A 25,972-nucleotide genomic window follows, 5' to 3' on the forward strand; every position below is an offset into this window, starting at 1 on the left:
CGAAGATTAAATAAAAAAGTTTTTAGTTTTTTTCCGATAATCAAATTCATGGGGTATTAGTTTCATTTCAAAAGGCAGCTAATTCCATTCATAAGAATCAGCAAAACCGAACCATCTTCGCCCAAATGCACTTCTGTTATTAGGAACCTTCAAATTGTATGCATATTGGCATCGACTCACCTTATCATTTTGGAAAACTAATGCGCCAAGATACACGGGGATTTTCCACGGATGGTGAACCATACGGTGACCAAAAATTAAAATTTTGTTGAGGACACGTTGTTTCAGGGGTAGCGCAAAAATTCCAAATCAAGAAGTCAACAGTGAAAAAGAAAGAAAGTTCAGGAAACCAGTCAAGCTAAAATTTTCATGAAAATGACTAAAAACGGAGTTGATTCTGGTTTCACCTTCTAAATAGTGAAGAAAGACAGCTTTTCATTATTTCAAATACTATCTGAGGCGCAACAATTTTCCAACTGACAATTGCCCTTTGCTTAACATGACACGGCCACAAGTTCGCAAAAAAGTACTAAGATATGGCAAACTTAACTCAGCAATGATGAGGAGCGAAGACAACGATGTGATTTCATCACTAGAGTTGTTTTAAGACGGGACCAGAAGAGAACAAACGGATTAATGTCAGATTAATTGCTCTCGAACGACAGGCTCGGAGCAATTTAATTGAGGAGAGTAGCTTAGAAATCTTTGGGAGCAAAAACTCAGACCTGATAGTGGTTCGAGCCATCAACCTTGGACTTTATCCTGAAGGTCGATGGCTCAACCACTATCAGGTCCGAGTTTTTGCTCCCAAAAGTTTCCAAGCTACTCTCTCTATTAGACGTTGGACTGGAAGCAAAAGAAGTAAAATCTGAAAAGAGAACTTTCATCAATTTTGCTAAAATCGATTGGGAAGGCTTCAGGAATTTCATCGAAGAACGTGTACCCCTGTGAGAGATGGAACGTTGACAACAGTGAGAGATGTGCACGTTGACAACAGTGAGAGATGTGCACGTTGACAACAGTGAGAGATGTGCACGTTGACAACAGTGAGAGATGTGCACAAACAGAAGAGAGCGTTAAAAAAGCTTCTGATCAAAGCAGCGAGTAGGAATATCCCCAGCGGAAGAATTCCACTCTTGAAGTCAAATTTCCCAGCGTCTGCCGTGAAGACAAGCAAAGAGAGAGACAAGTTGAGAAGATAAGAAACCACATCAGCGAAAAATGGAGATATGAACACAGAAATCAATCGCCTCGTGATCGCGCATAAGAGAGAAATTTCGTGAATACCTGGAAAAATGTGACCAGCGAGGAGGATCCCAGAAGCTGTGGAAGACAATCAAAAGGCTGTCGAGAAACAGAGGGATCACAAATTCACAAGCAATCACGTTTGACAACTAGTCGCCTGGAGTGCAGAAACAAATTCAACAAGCAGTACACACCCGCGACAGAAAGGTGTTCAAAGAAAGCTCACAGGACAACATTACGGAAGCTGAAGCGTTGCGCCCAAGGAAGCATCGGAATAACCGCCAAGGAAATTGAACTTATCCTGAAGGGACCTCGGCCGTCGAAAGCATTAGGGCCCGACAAACTTTCACCCATCATAAACAAGAAACTGGGAAGCACTGCACATCAGTACATAGCTGGAATCTTCAGTCTCAGATAGAAACTGGAATAGTCCCTAGCATATGGAAGACGGGAAGAATCATCCCACAGCTAAATCCGAAAAAAAACCTGCCGATCAAGCCAAGAGTTATCGCCCAGTATCACTATTGTCACCAACGGTAAAAGCGCTAGAGGCATATCTTCCCGACCTACAGAAACACCTCACCTTAGCCGATCACCAACATGCTTTTCGTAAAGACAGATCGACGACCGCCGCGCTTATGGAGATCGATAATCGCATAATTGCGGGACTCAACAAAGATAAGCTTCCACATCGCACTGTGTTGGTTGCTTTGGACATGCGGGCCCCATTCGACACAGTGAACATCAGCATCATCTTTGAGACGATATGCCAATCAACCCTACCGCCGATGAAGAAACGATGGCTTGGTTCGTATCTCAAAGGAAGACAGACATACACAGAATTCCGCAACGTGTCTTCTACCTAGAGGAAAGTTAGATCCGGTGTGCCGCAGAGAGGAGTACTCTCGCCAATTCTGTTTAATACTTACATGGCGCGTCTCCCAACCTCGCCAGAACAGGTAAAAATCACTACATGCGCTGACGATTGCACGGTATATGCTTCTGAACCCAAAGTACTCAACAACTACTTGCCGCAGCTACAGAATTGGCTTCAGGAGAATAGTCTGGAACTCTTACCGGGGAAGTCGTCGCCGACACTCTTCACCACAAGCACGAGGTCGATATGGAACTGCTCATTACAATAGAAGGAACCAAAGTACCAGCGAGAAAAACCCGAAGATTCTTGGCGTGAATTCGATTAAAAGCACACATTCAAGGATCATGCCATGAGAACTCGCCAGAAACTGTGTGAGAATACAGTGCTATCAGCACTGGCGGGCTCGACGTAAGAAAAAGACAAAGAACTGCTCACCAAGAAGTAAAAAGCAATCAGACGTCCAGTCTTAAGTTACGCGGCCCCAGTATGGACGCCAGCGCTGCCTGACAAACTGGAAATAACTTCAAGCAAGCCACAATTCAGCGCGCAGGATCATAACCGGCCATGTGAAGATGACTCAACAGGACGAACTACACGGGGAAACCAAAATCATCCCAGTAAAAATTCATAACCTCGCAACAGTTTCTTCTACAGTCAAACAAGACAGAACACCCGAACAACCTGATGCATCCGAAACAGGAACCAGCGGGAACCTTGAAACCCACGCTCAGGATGTGCTTTGACAAACAAGTGACGGAACTTGCTAACCTAGAAGACAAGAAATGGTACAAAAGAGGGCTGAACAGGCTTCACACCAGATCACTCAGAAGCACCATTGAAGAGTATCTACCGAATAAAATCCCGTCAGCCGCGCCACCAGAGGTCTAAACGGAAAAGGCGAACCTACCCAGAGGATCGAGATTGACGTTGGCACAGCTACGTAGCTGGTACTCCAGACACCTGAGAAGCTACCTGAGCACAATCGAAGACGACACTACGGATGTCTGCCCCGACCGCCGTTCCTCGCCTCATAATACAGAACATCTTTTCAAATGCCCAAGGAAACCTACCACGCTAGATGTTCGGTCACTTTGGGATAAACCGGTTGCAGCAGCCACATTTCTCGGTTTACAAACCGCGATTTAGTCCTCACACTCTCACGGCTACAACAACAACAAAAACCTCCAGGATAGCAATCAGTCATTTTAACCACTAGGCTACGACCACGTTGTTACCAAACTTCATATCAGAATGAGAGCAAATGAAATCACTAAAAATGAAGAAGTGAAGCTTTAAATAGTCACCTGAGAAGTCACAGAATGTTCTAGAACAAAAACGCAAAATTGGACAAGCAAAAATTCTGCGTGAAAAAGACCAACACGTTGACAATAATCGATTCAAACTTCGTACGAGAACATTTTTGTTCTAGTGCAATTAACAAGGCCACCATGTTTTTCTGTTGCTTTTCGATTATCAGGATAACAAGAAAACATTATAGTAGTGTATAAAATTTGAATTTTTCACAGCTATATTTGCTAGCGTTTTTGACCACAACTATCAATTGGGAGTCAATCCAAATGACCTTAAAATTGTTAAAGAATTCAATTACTGCTAAACGTTATGAACAAAGACCGGGTGAACTGGTTGACACAAAGAAGTTTGACTTAACTCGTTTATGTTGGTATTATATAAACACCCTTTCATTAACAATTTTCGAAAAATGAGGCGCATATAGAGAATTTCTACGAAAGGTTACTAGCAGCGTTTTTAATTTTCAGAAGTATGGTAAACATAATTTACTGTTAAGGCAAACTTGCTGCTTTCAGATGTCGTTATGATTCTTAATACGCTCAAATGAAACTGTGGGAATATTTTGTGGGAGCCTTCTTGCTAACTTTGATGGTTTTTGCAACTTGTGAAAATGAAACACAGGGAGGAGTACTCTCACCAATTCTGTTTAATACTTACATGGCGCGTCTCCCAACCTCGCCAGAACAGGTAAAAATCACTACATGCGCTGACGATTGCACGGTATATGCTTCTGAACCCAAAGTACTCAACAACTACTTGCCGCAGCTACAGAATTGGCTTCAGGAGAATAGTCTGGAACTCTTACCGGGGAAGTCGTCGCCGACACTCTTCACCACAAGCACGAGGTCGATATGGAACTGCTCATTACAATAGAAGGAACCAAAGTACCAGCGAGAAAAACCCGAAGATTCTTGGCGTGAATTCGATTAAAAGCACACATTCAAGGATCATGCCATGAGAACTCGCCAGAAAGTGTGTGAGAAGAATAGAGTGCTATCAGCACTGGCGGGCTCGACGTAAGAAAAAGACAAAGAACTGCTCACCAAGAAGTAAAAAGCAATCAGACGTCCAGTCTTAAGTTACGCGGCCCCAGTATGGACGCCAGCACTGCCTGACAAACTGGAAATAACTTCAAGCAAGCCACAATTCAGCGCGCAGGACCACAACCGGCCATGTGAAGATGACTCAACAGGACGAACTACACAGGCAAACCAAAATCATCCCAGTAAAAATTCATAACCTTCTCGCAACAGTTTCTTCTACAGTCAAACAAGACAGAACACCCGAACAACCTGATGCATCCAAAACAGGAACCAGCGGGAACCTTGAAACCCACGCTCAGGATGTGCTTTGACAAACAAGTGACGGAACTTGCTAACCTAGAACACAAGTAATGGTACAAAAGAGGGATGAACAGGCTTCACACCAGATCACTCAGAAGCACCATTGAAGAGTATCTACCGAATAAAATCCCGTCAGCCGCGCCACCAGAGGTCTAAACGGAAAAGGCGAACCTACCCAGAGGATCGAGATTGACGTTGGCACAGCTACGTAGCTGGTACTCCAGACACCTGAGAAGCTACCTGAGCACAATCGAAGACGACACGACGGATGTCTGCCCCGACCGCCGTTCCTCGCCTCATAATACAGAACATCTTTTCAAATGCCCAAGGAAACCTACCACGCTAGATGTTCGGTCACTTTGGGATAAACCGGTTGCAGCAGCCACATTTCTCGGTTTACAAACCGCGATTTAGTCCTCACACTCTCACGGCTACAACAACAACAAAAACCTCCAGGATAGCATTCAGTCATTTTAACCACTAGGCTACAACCACGTTGTTACTAAACCACTAACAATCACTTATATTAGCAACAAACTTCATATCAGAATGAGAGCAAATGAAATCACTAAAAATGAAGAAGTGAAGCTTTAGAAAGTCACCTGAGAAGTCACAGAATGTTCTAGAACAAAAACGCAAAATTGGACAAGCAAAAATTCTGCGTGAAAAAGACCAACACGTTGACAATAATCGATTCAAACTTCGTACGAGAATATTTTTGTTCTAGTGCAATTAACAAGGCCACCATGTTTTTCTGTTGCTTTTCGATTATCAGGATAACAAGAAAACATTATAGTAGTGTATAAAATTTGAATTTTTCACAGCTATATTTGCTAGCGTTTTTGACCACAACTATCAATTGGGAGTCAATCAAAATGACCTTAAAATTGTTAAAGAATTCAATTACTGCTAAACGTTATGAACAAAGACCGGGTGAACTGGTTGACACAAAGAAGTTTGACTTAACTCGTTTATGTTGGTATTATATAAACACCCTTTCGTAAACAATTTTCGAAACATGAGGCGCATATAGAGAATTTCTACTAAAGGTTACTAGCAGCGTTTTTAATTTTCAGAAGTATGGTAAACATAATTTACTGTTAAGGCAAACTTGCTGCTTTCAAATGTCGTTATGATTCTTAATACGCTCAAATGAAACTGTGGGAATATTTTGTGGGAGCCTTCTTGCTAACTTTAATGGTTTTTGATAACTTGTGAAAATGGAACACCTGTGCCTAAAAATCTTCATTTCAAAAATTAGCCTTCGTAGCCAACTGTATTTGGTAGAAAATGAGCACACAATCGGGTGAGAGGACTCGTTACCTAGCTGGTTTGTCCACTTCAAAGCTTAAATTGGTGTTAAAACTGATTAAAATATTCAAGTTGGCGTTGAACCTTGTGACTTCTTATTAAATATGCTTACAGAAATACATACATATGCTAAACAAAACAATTTTTGTTTCTTGGCAAACCTCGCATCCAAGAACGCTTATTTGACGACCCGCTCCAGCTAAAAGTGCCAAACATTACATTTTACATATATAAAAAACCATTATTGCAACAGCAGCTATTTCAACATAATCATAGTATATCATTCATGATCGATGATCTCCACGTTCTGTGCAAACTACCTGATTACAGTAACTCCTGGCTTTGCAAGAACGCTAAGAACAATTGATCGATAAGAAACTTTTAGCTCATTTCGATACATCTCAAGTTAGTTTATTTTGAAAAATCCAGTGTTATTTAACGTAAAGAACATGACAAATCAGACTCAATATCCTAATTAAGTGGTTCACAACTGAAATCATAAACTATTTACACACAAAAAAAAACAATGCAGAAGCGCATTTTGAAAGATCAGAATCAGGTTTGGTGCGAAACCAGCCTTTCCAAAACTCAACATTCACACTTTATTGTTCTCACTGAAAAATGTGATGACAAACAAAGAGACATTTTGGAAACAGAACTCAGAGAACACAAGACATCGGGTTAAAAATCTCACCACAATTTTTTTCTTATACATTACCTGTGCAAGAGCAGCGCCTCTGCAATCTGTGAATACGAAATCAGCATCCAAATACGACTGCGACAACTGAGCACTCAAACGGTTGCTCTGGGAATCAGAGTTCAAGAATTTCGCACTAGTTATGGACGATCCACTGAAAGACCTAGGAATAACTGGATGTTTCTTTGGCTCCTGTGCGTCTTTAAAAATCTTTAGCTTCAGCATTACGTCGTAAAAACCGAATAGTAAAGCGAATTAATTTCCAATTTCAAACGCAGTAGAAACAAGTTCCAATCGAACACAATTAATAAACGCTGACAATTTTAAAACAAGAATTGACTTGCTGATTGAAGCTCCTCTGCCAGTCATCTTGCGTCAAGGTGTGAACAACTAGCAGCAGATGAGCCATCTGAACTAATTATCCTTGGCGTGTACAAGGTGGCACAGTAAACCAGTCAAGAAAATTTAAGAATATTTTGTAAACTGCAACAAATTCACAAAAACGTCTTAACTATTGAATTTACGAAATGACACAGTTTGATATTTTCACAAAACAATTGAATTCAGCAAGCAAAGCGAGAGTTCAAGCGTGCAGCATTAAAATCAGAGACAAACCTACTGTCTACACATCAAAACAACATCTGGAAAATCAAGCTCATCTTTTAAATTGACACAATAACTACTAGCAAGATAATACAATAGAAAAACGTGACCATCTTCAAAGAAAACACGAGACATCATTTGTAGCTGCTTCAATTTCTCTTCAGATATTCTCCATTTAACAAATTTAACGATTTACAATTCCACCTGTTCTAAACATCAAAGCAATTCATCTACAAGCAATACGAATGCTATGAAAAAGCATTAGAAATCGACCAGTCCCGCAGAGGAACTCATAATGGAAGATTCATAAATTATATGCGGGTCTTTCCCCATTATAGCCATCCCCCCACCAGCTTAGTGGTCAGATAACTTATAGCCCCCCCAAACATGGTAATTACACCATAATGGCGGGGCTATAATTTCATGGGGGATATAATGGGAAATACCCTTATATACGATGCAGTGATGTCCAAGTCTATATAGAAATTTAATTCTCATGACGAAGCTAAAAGAGCTATAGTTCCTTGTCCTTAAAATTACAGCTTCCGTGTTTCAAAACGGGCACCGATGTTGATAATACCAGTAGGGCAGTTGTGCGGGATGGAAGGCTCGACACCTAAATAGTAGTTATTAAATCAACGCTTTGACTCGGCTAATCGGGCCTAGTATTTTGAAGTATGTTGACAATACTTACGTTTTTGTGGCTAATTTTTAATAGCAGCTGTGATGTTCAAATGTGGGGGCTCACTATCCGGGTCCTTCCCATTATAGCCCCTATTATGGTATATTTACCATGATTAGGGGATATAGGTTATCTGACCACTAAGCTGGGGGGTTATAATGGGAAAGACCCACTATTATATCGGATCTTTTCCGTTTATGCACCCCCCGCTTAGTGGGTGCAAATTATTTGCTTCCCACAGACGCACGTGCCATATTTTAACATAATGATTTTCTGTGTAATGACACGTGCTCTGTAACTGGGGATGTATAACCTACTAGGGGGCACAAACAGGAAAGATCCATTCTATCATACTACCTTTTTATTTCTCAATTTGAAAAATGCCACTGTTCGTATATTTCGAATAGTTCGGATAATTTTCTACCCTTAAATTTTGATCTAGCATGTTTTCAGTTTGTAACCTAAAATAATTTAAGTACCCCAAGTTTCAGAACACCTGCGCAACACAAAAATCTTAATACATCATAGGATAAATAGGAAAAAATAAAAGAAACAACATAGGACAAAAATCATAACACGAAAAATAGAAATGGCTTCGAAAAAAGGAGCCTTGAACTGGCTTACCACTCTACTGCTTAAACCAACAAACCGCACGCCTGGATAAAAATCGTTCGCATAAGAATGACCTTACGGAAAGCCTTCAGACCGAGCAACGCCATTTAACAGAAAGGGCGTCGGAAAAGGAAGCCTCGAACTGGCTCTCAGCTCTACCGCTTAAACGTTACGGTGTCACGCTAACGAAGTCCGAATTTAGAAACAGGCTTCGGAATAGATATAACATCGAGGCCAAAAATACACCCATTAAGTGTCCGTGGGGTTAAAACTTCACCTTATCACATGCTCTCCACTGTGCGAAGGGTGGGTATACATAAAAGTGACAGAACTAGATCCGAGATACCTTTTCTAAGATGGCGAAACTTTTTCATAACGTTAGCTATGATGTCGAGATTCAAAAAAAGATTGTCAATTTAAAACTTTATTACGAACATTTTCGAACTCTGAGATCATAGTCAGGTTATAAATTGCTAAAATGAAAAGCCAGAAAATAAAATGCAAATCTCTAAAATTAACTATTCAAGGAAATTTAAAACGAATTTTTACATATCAACAATCGTATCTACAAAATATTAACATCTGAGTAAAAATAGATTTTCGATTTGATGTAGTGGATGCATATCGACATGTTTTTAATCAAAAAGCTATATATATATATATATATTGCTTTAAACATACTTTGGTTTTGTTCAATTGTAAAGTTGAAATTTTTGTTTCGTAACGTGTCTTTCGAGTTGGGTTTTCATCTCCAAACTAAGCTATCAGTGTCAATTCTCATGTTCAGTATTCTTCGCGCGTGTTGATGGCTGGTTTTAGTGTTCTTATTTAGAGCGCCTCTAGTGTCATTACCTTTGATTGGTCGCCGCATTAGTCTAATATCTTCAACAGGAAAGCAGTTTTATCACGGTTGCAAGCGATTGCATGTACTCCCATCGTTGAGTCCGCTTTGGCATGCTCTGCAACCCTTGTGGTAATATGTCGGCATGTCTGCTCTATATAGATGGATTTGCATCCATTACAAGTGAGTTCATAAACCACGTGGGATTTGAAATCTTTATCAAAGCTAGACTTGAAGCTAGGTAAACATCTCTTAAGTTTCCGAGTGGTGAAAATTGTCTGTACAGGATTAATTTTGTTCAACTTCTTTACAAATTCATTAGAGATGATGCCTCTGTACTGTAAGACAAATTGCTGCTTCTCAGTATTTCCCTGTTGCTTAACGGCTACACCCGCGTTATATCTATGTCCTTTCCTTTGTTTTTTCATTCGAAGCTTGTTAATTGTATCCTTGACAAAATTCCCTACCCAATGAATAGGATATTGATTACCTTCCCAAATTTCTTCATTTTTTGTCAATGCTTCATGGAACGCTTCCCAATTGCTTGTGGCTCGGAATAGGCGGTGTATTGTTCCCTGTATTATGCTTCTCTTATGTTGAATGGGTGCACAGCTACGATAGTTCAAAATTGTTCCAGTAACTGATGGTTTTTGATACCATGTGCAAAAAATGTTCCCCAACGGTTGTAAGTTAATTGACAGGTCCAGAAATGGCTTTTTTATCATCTGTTGTTTCTAATGTAAAATGTAGATTTGGATGGAGGTTATTGACCGCATCTAACAGCTCTTTCGTGTCACCTCTAACTGTTCTCACAATATCGTCGACATATCTTAGAAAAACCTTAGTTTCGGACGAATGGTTAATGTCAGTCTGATCATTTTCACGACAGAATGAGCACATCCAGAGCTGGTTTTCCATGCTATCAAATTCTGTGTTACTGATTTGCTGACATTTTGCGTGGAACCATCTTTTACAAACTTCACAATCAACACCCCTGGAACCTGCTGTCACACGGTGTTCGCAATTGCGACAAGTGCTCGATTGTGTGTTGGTTTTAAATTTAGGTGTCTGTAATTTCAGTTGTGGCTCCCACGATTTCCTCCAAAGGTTTGCCAAAATCACCGCCAAGGACGCACCCATTGCCAGCCCGTCTTTCTGACAGTACCAACTTTCATTGCATTTGAAATGGCCGTTGGTGACGGCTACTTCAAGCAGACGTTTCATTGTTGTTCTAGGTATGTCTGGTTTAGCGTCCCTGGCATAAAGCGATCGCAGGGCAATGTTAATGGCTTCCTTTACGGGAACGTTGGTGTATAGATTTATGTATATGATGTCGAGGTTGAGACGACCCTTCAGTTGCTTAAAAGCAAGTCCTTTATTAACAAAAAACCTTGCCGCCTAAAACCACTTGCTGTCTTGATCGTACCAATGCTTATACGTGTTGCCGATATACGTTGATAAGAATACGTTGCGTCTATGTAAATTTAATGCTTGAGATTCTATGAAAAAAAATCGTTCACGATAGGCTTTGAATTATTAGAGCTACATATAGCAAATTAGTTTATATAGAAATTCATTTCTCATGACGCATCTCTAAAGAATTATGTTGCCTTGTCTTTATAAAAACATCTGATGCAGTGATGTCTCACTTAACATAGAAATGCGATTCTCATGACGCAGCTCCAAAGAGTTCTAGTGCCTTGTCTTAAACTATATACGACGAAAGAATGTCTTATAGTAGGGGATCACAACTCTTCCATTGGGTTGAACTGCGCGGCTTAAGATCAGCTGTCTGAAAGAGTAAAAAAGAAAAAAAGAAAGAAAAAATTTATTGTTCATGTTAGTCTGTTTTGAATTATTACAGCTAATTTTTTGGTGCTGCGATCCTCTAAATCGAGGGAGTTTTTTTCGTTTTGTTAATGGCATCACTGTTTTTGATCATTATTTAGCCTCATAACTTTGAACATACCCTTTGGATGTTACCTTTATGGTAGTATGGGGCTAGAACTGGTTCCAACTTTGCGCAATCGCTTATCCATCCGGCTTCATATACTTTGGCATAAACTACAAAATGGTGCACGTTGTGGAAGAGGCGCATACTCTTGGAACTGTTACATTGCGGGGATTTTGCTCTGAAATGAGAAAGCACGGGACTTTTTACCACGTGCTGATCCAAAGAACAGACAGGTGGAAATGAATTCCAATAGTTTCTATAAACGTCACCAGTATCATGTCACTAATAAAAAAAATAAATCAAAATGGATGGACGGACGATTTGGGACAACACAACTTTGAATCCCAGAAAAATTTAGCTGGCAGTAATGGTTTGAATTCTTTGGCAATGATGATGTGCGATATGCTATCAAAACAGTTATGATAAGTGAGCCTTATAACTGTCTTCACCGATTTACATCCAGCGAAGGGCACCCAGAAGAATGAGAGTTCAGGCAAAAAGAAAAACTGTAAAACAGACGCAAAAATTTACTATTAACTGTTTGCACTAAATTGATTTAAAAAGTAATTCAGACGGCTGGGACCGAACGCTAACCAAATTTTTTACAGTTTTTTTGTTACAATCACCAACAATTGCTTTAAATTCAGAGAACGTGGTCAAGTCGGTTCGTATATCAAAAAATTACTCTGATATAGAGAAAATAGAGAAAACTTTATGCTAAATTGTTCAATTTTTGGTCATTTTGATTCAATTCTTAAACCTTTAGAAAATCAATACTGAATATTGATAGACCATATTTTTGAGCTTTAATCCATCCAATTTACTGGATTAACGTTCCGTAATCAAGAAATTGCAGAAACAATTAACAAAAAGTTGAAAAAATTGGACAAAAGCATAAAATTTTGTCAAATTTCTCAAAATTTTGATCTTCCAACTAGAAGGTTTGTCAATTGCGTGGAACTCAATACACACAGAAGTTTTGTAATAAAAAATCCACAACCTCCGGCCTAAAGAAAAAAATACCTGAATTCCCTGAATTTTTTCTCGTCGCTTGTTTATGTAACGTTTTGTACACGTCCTTTTTGTCCTTTCACTCGTCAATTGTCCGTGTTCCGTTTTCCTCTCAATAACGTTGCTCTCCCAAAACTTTGCTTTTTGTTCTCTCCGTCTACTTTTCCGCATTTTGATGTAGTATATTGTCATATATGATGAAGTATGTTGTGTTTTCGTTGCAGTATGTTGATTAAGCTAGTATACTGGTTGGATAGTTTGGTCTTGTTGCTTCCTAGGATGGGACCTAAATTTGTTCTAGACTTACGGTCAGTTGGTTCCTGGACTTTTCCAATTTACTAATTTACTAGCACCACTGTTGTAGTATACTGATTTTTGCTGCTGTATGTTTGCTTGCAACTGTATGATTGTCAGTCGGCTTGGGTTTTTTCCTTCTAGGGTGTGACTTAAGTTTATTCTGGAGTTACGGCTAGATTGTTTCTTCACTTTTCCAACTCTCATAGAACACAAAAACGCTGCATCTCACTTAATTTTTGCTGTAGTTTGGATAATATTGTTAGTATGCTGATAGGTTGTTTAGGTTTGAATTTTGCTAGGGTGTGACCAAAGTTTATTCTGGAAATACGGCTAGTAAAATCTTGCTTTTTTCATCCATTTATTATACTACTGCGTTGCTGTAAATTAGTTTGTTATTGCTATATTAAGCCCCATAATGTCTTGTGCTTGTTTGTCTTACAGTAGCATCTCTCCTCCTTCCTAGGTTGTGACTTAACTTGGTTCGGGAGTTAACGCTAGTTTGTTGGTTGAGTTTGTTGCTGTGGTCTGTTAGCGTAATACTTGCCCACCTCCTCGCTCATTGCTCATTTCCCGCACGTTCTTTCCGTCTTCACGTTTTGCTGCGGGCTACTCGTTAGATGTTTCCGTTAAGTTCGTCCGTTTTCCCGCCGCGTCGTGCGCCCTTCGACCGACATATCCTTTTCGTCAGTTTGTTTTCGCCTTTCGTCGTGCCTCACTCGCTCAGTGTTTCCGTCCCGTCCTTTGTGTTGCCCGTTTCCTACCCTCAATTTCGTCCTGTCCGTTCCGTTTCCTATTTCATTGTGCGCCATTCAGCCGTCCTTTACGCCCCGTCTGTTTCGTTTCCGGTTTCGTCCAACCGGCCCTCTTTCGCCGGCTGCCTGTCTTTCTGTTTATTCTAACGTTGCTTAAATGCACAATAGACGCTCTCACTTTTGTTACTTAATTTTGCCGAGTAGTCCATTACTCGGTAACTTCTCTGCTGCTCTTCGGCGTCTGGATTATCGAGTCTTTGTCATTTGGGTTTGTTATAACCCTCAATCCACGTGTTTATTTGGAAGTTAGTTTACATTACAAAATTAGCCCATTCAAGATCTGGCCGAACAAGAAGAAAAATTGTAAAAGCTCTAATGCGAGATCTAATCTAGAATCTGAGTTGTGCAACATCCACAAGGACATTACTGATGCCTTAGATAGGCATGACAGGAGGGTTAAATTTGAACGCTTGGTTTCTAAGTTGAAGGATGTTTTCAGTAACCTAGTGCAGAAGAATGAAGAACTCTTTGAATTGGCCAGTATAACCGAGAAAACCAGATTCAATTTTTTCTGCACTTGAGCAATGTTTGCGTGATGTAACTAAGAACAATGATAAATTATTGCTTGAGGCTAGAAGCTATATTGACTCAGTTGCTGACCAAGACACCGTGTACGAGGGCGTTAATCCTCAAGGGCAGTCTAGGAGAATTTCACGCCAAACAACGTCATCGATGTCTAGCCAGCGTAAACATGGCTTTCTCCTTGCAAAACTAAAACGCGAAGAGCCTGAGAAACAAGAACAAGCTGAAAGCGCCTCGCCAAGCAAAAACACGAAATTGCCATGAGAAAAAGGGAGCTTGATACAATTGGAGCAGATGGCACTTGAAGAAGTGGAGGAAGACCACCGCCAGCGTGTTGCCGCAGCTAAACTAGATGAGGCCGAGTTAATGGATAAACGTTCATTGTTTAGTCACCACTCAAGTGAACTAAGTTTGCCTAAAGATGGGGGAGCAGATAAAAGCCGGACCCTTGTTCAGGATTGGGTAAATTTTTTTCCACCCTGTAATTCATTGAATACTGCAAATGAGTTGAACTTCTCTTGTCCTGGTTCAGCAATCATTAACCAGCCCAATCAAGATATCACCGTTAGTAATCCTCCAGAAAACTCAAGTAATGTTGCCGGTAAATTAAAGCATCTTTGAAATGCTATCTCAGTACGGCCAGGAGCTGCAATTTCTGTTGCTCAGCAAGAAGCGTTGTATCGGGAATACCTCCAGGCTCAACTGCAGCAAGCACTCAGTGATCGAAGGTTGGAAGCACATAGTCCCTCATGTAGTGGCGTGTTTAACCCAGTGAACCAAGTCCAGTCAACGTACAAAATGTGTCACTCCCACCACTGCAGCCACCTATGCAATCTCCCCGGCTAAAGACACCTGTTATGTCGCCATTGACCTCCAACATTTTTGTACCTGATTTTTTTCAAATCCACAGGCAAATAAACCCAAGGATCAGCCTGTTTTACATTTGAGAACAAAAAACTCCAGTATGCCCAGTCAATTACATCCATCGATACCTCATGTTCGACAACAACTAAATCCGCCTCAAACTAACACCACAAACCTGACACAACTCCATAATAGTCTCCTCCCGCATTTGCATAATTTCTCTCCATATCTAAACCCACTGGTGGTGCAGCCGCCCGTATTCCCGCCGCATCATTTAGTTAACTCCCAATTTCCCGTAATCCCACCCAATATAGCACCGCAAGTATTCACCTTAAATAAACCACAGCTAAACTCCGTCTATTCCCGTCCAGCCCACCTATTACCGTGTCCCACCGCACCGAAACTTTCCCTTAAACGTAATCGCGATTTAAATTTGTGGTGTTTGCCTCACATTACCAACCCAAACGCAAACGAGGTGACAAATAATGCATCAGATTTCAATAACTGTCAACCCACACTTCCCTCAAGCTCTGCTAAACCTGCCATCAGCCATGCCATCTGACAAACGACTGCACAAGAAAGTGTTAATAGCAACCACTCAGCAACCTGTAGCAACCAAGTAAACCCATTCAGTACGGCAACTAACATCGATCCACCTTCTGTCACGCCAATTATCCCTCCCAATTACGGACATACAGCACCTGAACCGTTGTGTTGGGGTGGCCCACTGCATCTCACGGCTCCAGCGCCAGCAGCCGAAAACGCAAACCTCATTAGGGCGTTAGCTGACGCCATAACGAGCAAGAAGAATGATCTGCTACCTGAATAGAAATTTTCCAGACACAGTGGTGGTCCTCTACAGTGGAATGAATGGTATGGTCAATTTAAAACCGCAATTGACTCTCATTCCTTATTTGATGATGTAAAATTGACATACCGTAAGACCCTCGTAACTGGTAAAGCTAAAACAGCAATAGCTGAGTTCGCATACTGCGGCGCAATGTACAAAGATGCACTGAGAACCTTAGAACGTAAAAGTGTCCCACCACAGGCGTTCGTAAGTGCACATTTGGACAAACTCAACAGCTTTCCCCCATTGAAGATGCACAATAGCGATAAAATCATTAACTGTTCATGGTGCATTTGAAGTGTTGTCAGGGTTTTTAAATCGCTCTCATATGATTCGGATTTAAAGAGTGCTACACTTCTCAACACTGAAGTACAGAAGCTACCACCCAATATGAAGGAGTCATGGTCACTCTTCACCGTCAAAAAGCTTTGGGTAAAACCTACTCTTCTGGACTTTAATGACTGGTTAAAGGAGAAGGCCGAAGCGCACAATTTAATGAAGAATACCGCAACTAAAGCAAGGATTTAGGATACCAACAACTCAGTAACAAGATCAAAAGTTGCTTCGAAGGCATTTGCTGCAAATACGCAACACAAAAGTAATATTAAGCTGCAACGAGTTCTCAGCCAACATCAATCTCTAGTTGCATTGTATGTAAAGGCAGTCACCGGCTGTGAGAATGCCGTGTCTTTAAGGAAAAGACCCCCACCCAGAGAGCCAAGGTTGTGGCTGAGGCAAAGCGCCGCTTCTCTTGTTTGCGTGATAAACATAAGTTCAGGCAGTGCAAAAGTCCCGTAAATGTAGAAAAGATGGTTGCAACAGCTCCCATAACACCTTATTTCACGGAGCTGAAAGGCTTTTCCAGCTAAACCCTCAAAAAACAACAACATCAATACTTCGAATTCGAACACAGGTACTATTAGGCCATCTACCGGTCCACATCAACCAAGCAGAACAAAAAGTTTGTCATCCGTGACGGATGTCAAAGGCCTCCTTCAGGTCACGGAACTGAACTTGACTAATTCTTCTGGTGACAATACTACGGCGTTGGTTGTATGCGATACTGCTTGCAGTAACTCTTGGGTGTCCGATAGGTTCGCAGCTAGACTCGGTTTGCAGGGTACCGCCTTAAAACTGACCGTCAAGGGAATAAACACGGAAGAACTCATCGACACAAAGGTGGTTCAATTGACCGTGACACCTCATGGAGATCAAGACTTCGAACCATTTACTGTACGTCCCTATGTGAGGGAAACATTAAATGTAGGTTCCGACATCAATGACATTAAGTCCCTGCAAGAAGTTTCCTAGATCTGTAAGATATAGCTATTGAAACATTGAGATGATACTTGGACAGGATTTGTACTATGCCATCCGCCGGTTAGAGTACTCTGCAGCCGACGAAATGCGCTCACCGTTCGCTGTTCGCTTGCCCATATATTGTGTTTTAAGCGGCCCACTTCCGTCAAGTTCAACTTTAGTCACAACGTGTTTCAATGTCAATGTCGAACAGGATTATGAACTGGCTTGTCAAGTTAAGTCTTGGTATGACTTGGAATAGTACGGCGGGTACAAGCAGGTTGACCCACGATGCGCAGCGGATGCTCGCGCGCAGGAAATACTTGAAACAACAATTTTTCATAACGGCCAAAGATACGATATCGGTATGTTAGGAGCTGATGACAACAACCAGCTCTCGAATAACTACTTTTCATCACTGTTACAACTCAAATCTCTCGAAAAGTGGCTCTCGAGAGATACAACATTGCACAAAAATTATGCTAATACCATCCTCGAAGACTTGGAAAAACGTTACTTAATTACAGTCCCTGATGCTCACAAGGTTGAGCAGCGGTCGGATAAAAAATGGTACCTACCACATCAACCCGTTATTAATCCCAACAAACCGGGGAAATTGCGTAGTGTATAAAATGGTGCAGCAAAGTTCCACCGTACTTCTTTGAAAAAATCTTTGCTTACTGGCCCCGACATGCTTTAAAACCTAATCCATGTACTACTTAGGTTCCGTCAACATCAATTCGCCGTGTCCGCAGATATCGAGGGTATTTTCCTCCAAGTGGGTGTCCCTAACTGTGACCAGCCATCACTGCGTTTTTTGTGGCGGGAGAACCCCACAACCAATGTTGTAGTGTATCATTACACGCGCCAAATATTCGGAGCTAAAAACTCGCCCACATGCGTTAACTATGCGTTGCAATGCACGGCCCGAGACAATGTTAGTCAGTACCCGGAAGCAACCAAAGCCGTCCTAGAAAACTTCTACATGGACGATTACTTGGATTCAGTAGAATCTTCCGAGAGGGCTCTCAAAAGATCGAAGGAATTGGTGCATCTTCTCCATTTAGGTTGGTTCAAGTTTACTAAGTTTGTAAGCAATGCACCAAATCTGGCTGACCAAATTGATGGGTCACCTCAGTCCACCGAACCAAAAGTAATTGCCTCATCTAAGCAGAGATCATCGCACGTGCTTGGGTTGAGATGGGATCACAACAATGATACTCAAGTTGTGAGTTGGGGTACCTCCAGTACAGCAACAAAGTCCTTAACACAACGCTTGGTATTGAGCCTAGCGTCTAAGGTATTCGATCCTATCGGCCCAGTGGCATCATTTACTGCTGGTGCCCGATTGTTACTAAAGGACATCTGGCGTGTCAGCGGGCAGCACTGGGATGAAGAATTACCAAGAGACACTATTGAAAGGTTCCTCGAATGGAGTGTAGAATTAGCCAAGCTTGCCGAAATCACTAATAACAAGGAGCTACTTTTCCCGAAACTTTGAATACCTAGAATTACACATGCTTGGCAATAGTTTTCAAGAGGTCTTCAGCCCTGTTGCATTTCTCGGAGCTCAAGTAAACACTCCTAGTGCGCCAAAAACAGAGCTTGCATTTGTCCTGGATAAAGCTCGCGTAGAACCTATTAAGGTGACGAAAATTCCAAAGCAACAGCTGCAAGCTGCCCTAGTGGCTGCTCGGTTGAAACAAGATATCTGACGAGCCCTTATTGTGCAAGTTAACCAACTTTTTATGTGAACCGATAGCACTAATGTCTTGCAGTGGCCAAATTCTACAAGCAAGCAGCCAATATTTGTTGCAAACCGTGTTTGAGAGATTTTAGAACACACTAGCGTTGACGAATGGAACCACGTTGCCTCAAGCGATAATTCGGCAGATGCCGGTACTCGTGGTATGTCCGCTGAGGTCTTGCAATCAAGTAGCTGTGTGAGGGGTCCAGATTTATTCAGAACCAAGAAATTCCCGTTCGAACCAAGCAGCGAAGAAGCTAAATACATCAAACTTGTTATAGTTACTAAGGAAACTGACAAGAACAATACATCATTGCCCGCATCCTTAACCAAGTCAACTAAAGAGCCGTCCCTGCAGTTAATTCCCTTCGATAAGTACAGTTCCTATCAGAAGTTGATACGAATCACAGCGTATGCACTCCGTTTGTTACCTTCTCACGAATGTTACCGTAATGCCAATGGTAGCATCATAGACCCCACGGAGCTTGACGAATGCGAGCGTCATCTCCAGTATCTTGTCCAAGGATAGTCAATCAATGTTGAGAGAAAAATTCTTTTCGAAAACAAACCCGTTAAACGGAGTAGCCGTATGGCTCATTTTTCCCCTTTATTGGGCCAAATCGTCTAATACAATCGGCCAGCCGCATCAAACGGTTGGTCGAAATTAACTTTGATGTAAAACATCCTATCGTTCTCGACGCACGCAATGCATTTGTAAAGTTGTTCATTAGGCACAACCAAGTTAAACATCATCATCAAGGAATTGACTACCTGCGGGCTAAAGTACGAGAACTTTATACCATCCTCAAATTACGAACCTCACTGCGTTCCATTAAATCCAACTGCGGTCACTTTCAGAAAGTTCCGAGCTGCCACTATCCAACCAATCATGGCTAATCTCTCAGTAGAAAGACTCGCATACCAATCTCCGCCCTTCACGAACACCGGGATTGACTGCTTCGGCCCGTTTTACGTTACTGTACGTATAACTACCGAGAAGAGGTGGGGTTTTCTCTTCACCTGATTAACTACTCGTGCCGTTCATGTTGAAATCGTTCCGTCCGTGGACGCCAGTTCGTTTGTAATGGGAGTGGAGAGGTTCGTCTCCCTTTGGAGTACACTGGCCGTTATTTGGTCTGATAGTGGTACTAACTTTGTTAGCGCGGAAAAAAAACTACGCGAAAATATCGAGAAATGGAACACCATCAACATCGCCGTCGAACTTCCGCACAGAGGCAATAAGTGGAGGTTCAATCCACCCAGTGCGCCACACTAAGATGGCATCTGGGAGAGGCTGGTACGTAGTTTTCAGCGAATGCTTTACACCATCCTCGGTACTCGTCGTCTCACGGACGAAGTTTTCAACACTACTTTTTGCCTCGTCGAACACACACTTAACTAACGCCCGTTAGCGCCCGTAAGTGCCAACGCGTCCGACCTAAGCGCAATAACACCTAATCATCTCCTACTCGGTCACCAAGCAACAGCAATTTTGTCGATCGTTGGCGTCGATGAGTTTGATCACCGTAAGCGTTACGCCCGCGCGCAATCTTACGCTAACGCTATTTGGTCTCGTTGGATCAAAGAGTACGTCCCGACACTGAACCGACGATCTAAGTGGCAAGCGCCTGCCGACCAACACCTTAAGACTGATGACGTGGTCTGGGTAGTTGAAGAGACCAACCCAAGGGGTTACTACCCTACTGCTCGGTTCACAGAACTTTGTTACGGTTCCGGCAGCGTCGCAAGCTCCGCTGTCTTGCGCACGTCCACCGGATCGCTCGTCCGCCCGCTTGTAAAATTAGCACCCATTCTCCCAGCATCTTCTTCTGGGCCGGAGGATGTTAGTAACTAAATAGATTTCAGCAGGAGAAATACATCTAGATGCGTCATTTTTCTTATCTAATCAGATTTAAGCATTTTAAATGCGTCTAATATACGTTGAAAGTTCCTAAAAAGTTCGTATAACCTAATTTTAAGTAAATATAACCACCATATGTACGGACTAAGGTGGCTTTCGGCTTATTATTTTTAGGTTCTTTACACGATTGTTGATCGAATATGAACCGTTTCTGACGTCAATAACATCAGACAAAAAACCAGTAAAAGAGCATCAAAAACCTTGCCGTCTAAACTCTCACTTGTTGGCATGATCGTTGATAATGCTTATACATTGAGTTCTATACATTCCAATGCCTATACGTTGTTTTGCATATATCGTTTAAGAATTGAAACTTGGAAAGTCTGATTTTGTCAGCTTTACTTGGAATTCAACTCGCAAGTATCACCCATGTCTTGTGCAAGACTTACCAGACTGCTAATACTTGTAATTAAACTTTACTTGTCGAATACAGAAAAAAGAATGTGTATTTAGATTTGCCTACTTATATAGATGTGTAGTTCGGTCCGGGTATCTTCCATACCTGGTTTTTTTTATTTTCAGCTGTCAATGAAAATTTTAAAAGAAATTGATTGTTAGTTTTCAGACTTTAGCTCCTTTAAGATCAGACTTTAGCTCATTATGGAGCAGACTATATGCAGACTTTGACTATATTAAGCTCGTCAGGTGTAATAAAAACTTACTCGACCTCCCTGAGCGTTTTTAACAGTTTGATCATTAAAGGCACCTCAACGGGATCTCTTTTAATATGTATTGTGATAACTTACCGTTGAGTGGTAGCTAAGCGGTCTTCCGTTTGACTTTGAAAAGACAATATCTGATCTAGCAGGGCAAATATATCCATCAGATAATCTTTTTTCTTTCCTTCTGTTGTAATAACATTCCGAATTCTCCATTTCCAATTTATGATGTAATGCTTTTGTGGAAAATTCCGTGAGACTTTTGGGACGTTTATTGCGGGGACACTCTATAAGTTTTTTGGTAATTAATTTCGCAACTGGTGATGCGGTAGTGTGTTTATTACCCCCTCCGCCCTTCAAACCCACTGCAATTCTGGGTCTGGCGACTGGGTAAGGGCAACAGGATGACGTCATAGTAAAAAAACAGAACTCTGATTGGTTATTAATTGCAAACCCTGATTTTGAGACGTGATTGCCAAGTTAAAAACATCCAATAATTTTATTATTAGACAAATAACAACGTTAAATTGTAAAATTCTGTTAAGAAAACGATCTTCTTTTAACAAAACTCTGCAATGTAGGATCTTCTGTTTTAAATGACGGACAGCGCAAAGGTTATTTTATGTAGAGATAGTAAAATGCAATTTAAGTAAGATTACTTCGAGAATAAACAGAGATAAATTTCCCGAAATATTGAAGACACGAAAGAAAAGAAGATAACCACGGTTTTCAAACTTCGATTTTTTCATGACTTGAAATTAAAGTATAATTTAAAGCTACTTCATTTTGAAGACACGACAAACACAACTTAATTTCTCGCATTTGCAATAAAGTTGCAACCATTTAGTACTTAAGAAGGTATCAGCGAAACTGCACGCCAAATTAAGTTTTGAACTTAATTTGTTATTCCGGGAATTAGGCAGTAAAAGAAAAAGCGTAATAACCAAACAAATCTGGCAGGAAAGAATATATAAATCAACTTGAGGCTAAATTTTCCCCGTCACGCTTACAGACGGAAACATAAACAGAAGAAGTGTGAAAATATTATTGAAAGCGGTCTGAAGTTCAATATATACAGGAGCGCGTGAACAAGTTATAACTATTTTGTTATGACTTTCAGGCTGTTATTATATTTAAATTTGCTCCAACATGTGACATACTTGTTTGTAGTATCGATATAGTAAATAAAATAGACCGAAATAGTTCAATGCTTATGAAGAAATTGTTGAATGTAGAAATACAAGGTTAAATGTGACAAATTTTATAACTTACATAAACACATGTAGGAAATTTAGGATTATTGAAAATCACACGGGACCTAAGGAACGTTTGCCGATGGAAAAACGTATGTTTGTTCTGTTTAAATTCTAAACAAAAGACTCATTGTTTGACTTAGTGCTTGAGATTACATTGCATATTTTGATGTATCGCTTTAATAAACAAAAACAAATTGAGTAACCGAAAAAGACCATAAAACTGATGCATTGCGTTATTTTCTCTAGCTGGAAAAAAATTATTGCTGAAAAGAGCATGTCGGCATCACAGAGAAAACATATTGCCTCTGCTGAACACGCTCAAATATTCTCTTCACATTTAAATGTGAACATCGCTCACAAAAATTATTGCAGGACAATATCTGATATTAACTCAAAATGTGAACTATATGAACTTTATCAAACTATAAAATTTCAAAGCCAGCTCTCTCCTTTGTGCCAAAACTTGACAAAGATACACTCGCAAAGAAATGCAAGCATTCGATAGAATGGGATTTTTATTTCGTAAAGTTGAGTATGCCAATTTCAATTTTCTTTTAAAGGATTTTACTATAGTGCTATCCTACTTCTATACTTAATAGAAATTGATGTCCTTAAAATACGTGTATGGTGTGCAAACAAATAACTCCGAAAAACACAAGTTCCACCAATTTTTTCTTTAAGGTTTTGTTAAATCTACTTGAGAGCTTCTATCGTTTTTTGTTATGGTCAGTGAACAGTTTTGTAACAAAAAATATATTATTAGCCTCAAAAATTGACTGCAATGTTTACAGTCAAACATGTATAATATCAGAACTTAATAAACTTTGCAGAAAAGAAAAAATTCCAAAAAAAAACATTTACATACTGAAAAAACTGAATTCATCTAAACTCAGGCCATTTCAGCACTGAAACAGTACATTTCAATAATAAAAGCGAAATTCAAGTCCTCAAATATTACATCTCCAGAAAATTTGCAGTTTTTCTTCATTATGATTATATTGAAGCCAGAGAGTTCGCCCAGGCTAATCTTATCTTGTATAGTCTGAAAGTTACTCATACCCCAAAATTTAGTCTGAGCAGAATAATGCCATACTTTTGTAGCGTATGCTTGGTAATTAATATAGTTGTATATACATTTTCTATACATAAGCTAGTGTGTAGGCAATCACCACAAAACCCATTTAGCTTAGTGGTTACGGCATGCTACGCAAACTAAATGTTAAAAGTAATCATGCGGAAATTCGAATCGCATATAAAGCAAACCCTGTTGGCGTGAGTTAAGCTGAACATGTTATTTCTAATGCAAAAAATTTTACTCAAAAATTAGGACTGGTAAGTGTAAATTGTGATATGAACAGAATACTGGCGATTCTTGAAGACAGGATGTCTCAATTATTCAGCACTGATTTGCTCTGCCACCAAACTCCGGGTTCCAAGACAACTTCTCAGACCTGATAAGAAACTATGGCGCAAAAATTCTGACGAGGCCTAAACAATAAAGAGTTAAAGTTAATTTTTTAAGGGTTCTACTGGGCAGATACACTTCAGGTGGAACAATTATCGTTCAAGAAGTTCATATAAATCTTGCATCACACACAATTTGGTCAGCACATTAACAGAATTTACACGATGATGAATTCAAAGAAGTCGGAGTAAGTTATCCAAGAAAACAGGAAAAATTGATTCCATGGTTCATCATCCGTATGTTTTGCAAAAACAGTTAGCTTCAAACGTAAATGAGCAGCAACTATGTGCGATTAAACCAAAGTTTTTTTCATTACAAATCAATGTTGATTATGTTACTTTTGTGCATGCTATACTTGTTTAAGTCAATAGATGTTATTATCTTTTAAAATTTGCACCAAAAAATTAACTAAAACGTCTAAGAAATGATACTCTCTGTTTTTATCTGGATTTATATTTCATGAAAAAAAATTGATGTCATTACGCGATTCTTTTTTCATATAAGCTACAATGAACCTAGTTTATTATTAGTTGTTCGGCAAAGATCAAAGATTTGCGTTTCTCTCTTTTAGCAGACGACGAATAACCATACAAAAAAATCACAAGATCAGAGTAGATATATGATAGTTGCAACGCAAATTTCAATTTATTCACACAAATTGAAGCAGTCAATTTGTCAATCTTTTTTCCACCACTGTAAAAATTTGTTAGTCTACCAGACTCATCTTAACCTGCATAATCAGTTGGTAGGGCTAGAAAAAGGTTTCAGAAGAGTAAACGTGGCCAGAATTTAAGCATTTATGACATTTTAGCATTTTTTTTACAATTTTTCAGTGGTACCAATTACAAAATCTCAATCTCTTGCATAGTCCTCTTGCGCCATATAGTAACTGTTAGCTCCATCTTAACGAAAATGATATTTCTAAACAACAGCTTTCAAAAATTTGTTTTCTTGCAGCATTTTCTTGAAAACCATTCCAACTATTCATTGCAGAAACAAATCAGTTTGTATAATAAAACATTTCATTTTATGTTGGAGCTGAGCTTAAGGAATAACAAGCTTGCATAGGCGGGGAAAATAGAAACAAAACACTTTCTGTTGTCTGAGTCATTTAATATTTATAGTTATAGTTCTAGTTCTAGTTACAGTTTGTCACGTGAGAAAAAAGAGAAAAGGGGAAAATAACAAAAAGCAACACACAGAACCCAACGTAGCAGCCGCAGAAAAGGGCTTAAAGTATAACTCAGCAAAATATTGCAAAATCAAATTGTCTGGAGCAGTAAATAACGTGTTACTGTGTCTTGAACTAGAAATATTCCTGAGCAGTAAATTGTTACTGTGTCTTGTATTAAAAATATTATTCTTGAGCAGTAAATTCTGTTACTGTGTCTTGCATCAACGAATTATTGGAGCTGAAATTCAACTGTTACAACCCCAACTTCTGGTATTCTCAACTTGTGAGTACAAACAGCAAAAGCCAACTTAGGTTTAAATTTAAATATTTTTGCACAAACAGGTCTTAGACATATATCTTTGTCTTCGATTTGTTTTTTCTATCGGATTGAACTGGTATACATAAAGAGATCCCTTATTGTGTGATCTGTAGCAATCCAGTTCAAATTGATAGTTGAAAAAACTAAGATTAGCCAATAGTTACGAACTGAATTTGTAATGCAACGGTAAGTACAGCAGAACGGATATACAGTTACAAAAGCGAACTGCATAAACGAAGTATCCGGACAGATTTTGTAACCACTCAGAACGAACTGGGCGGTGTAAATCTTTCTTTGTGA

At 40.0% G+C, this 25,972-nt stretch overlaps 1 protein-coding gene across 5 annotated transcripts in view; it reads right to left on the reverse strand.

Moving 5' to 3' along the window:
• The window catches only part of LOC142344777 (uncharacterized), a 123,118-nt gene that overhangs the window by 57,444 nt on the left and 39,702 nt on the right, over window positions 1-25,972 (reverse strand). The window contains exon 1 of one of the 5 annotated variants that reach the window (XR_012759280.1): window positions 21,546-22,015. The exons of 2 other annotated variants lie outside the window; for them this stretch is intronic. Coding sequence is in view for 2 of the 3 variants with exons in the window: in XM_075396703.1 (XP_075252818.1) it covers window positions 21,546-21,872 (327 nt within the window). In the remaining variant the exon portion in view is untranslated. Of the gene's footprint in view, window positions 1-6,805; window positions 7,445-21,545; window positions 22,016-25,972 lie in introns of those variants that run through there. 2 more of the 5 variants (XM_075396703.1, XM_075396705.1) reach the window with 2 other exon arrangements.

The sequence above is a fragment of the Convolutriloba macropyga genome, chromosome 8 (genome assembly GCF_964194025.1).
Source record: "Convolutriloba macropyga chromosome 8, txConMacr16.3, whole genome shotgun sequence".
NCBI lineage: Eukaryota > Metazoa > Xenacoelomorpha > Acoela > Convolutidae > Convolutriloba > Convolutriloba macropyga.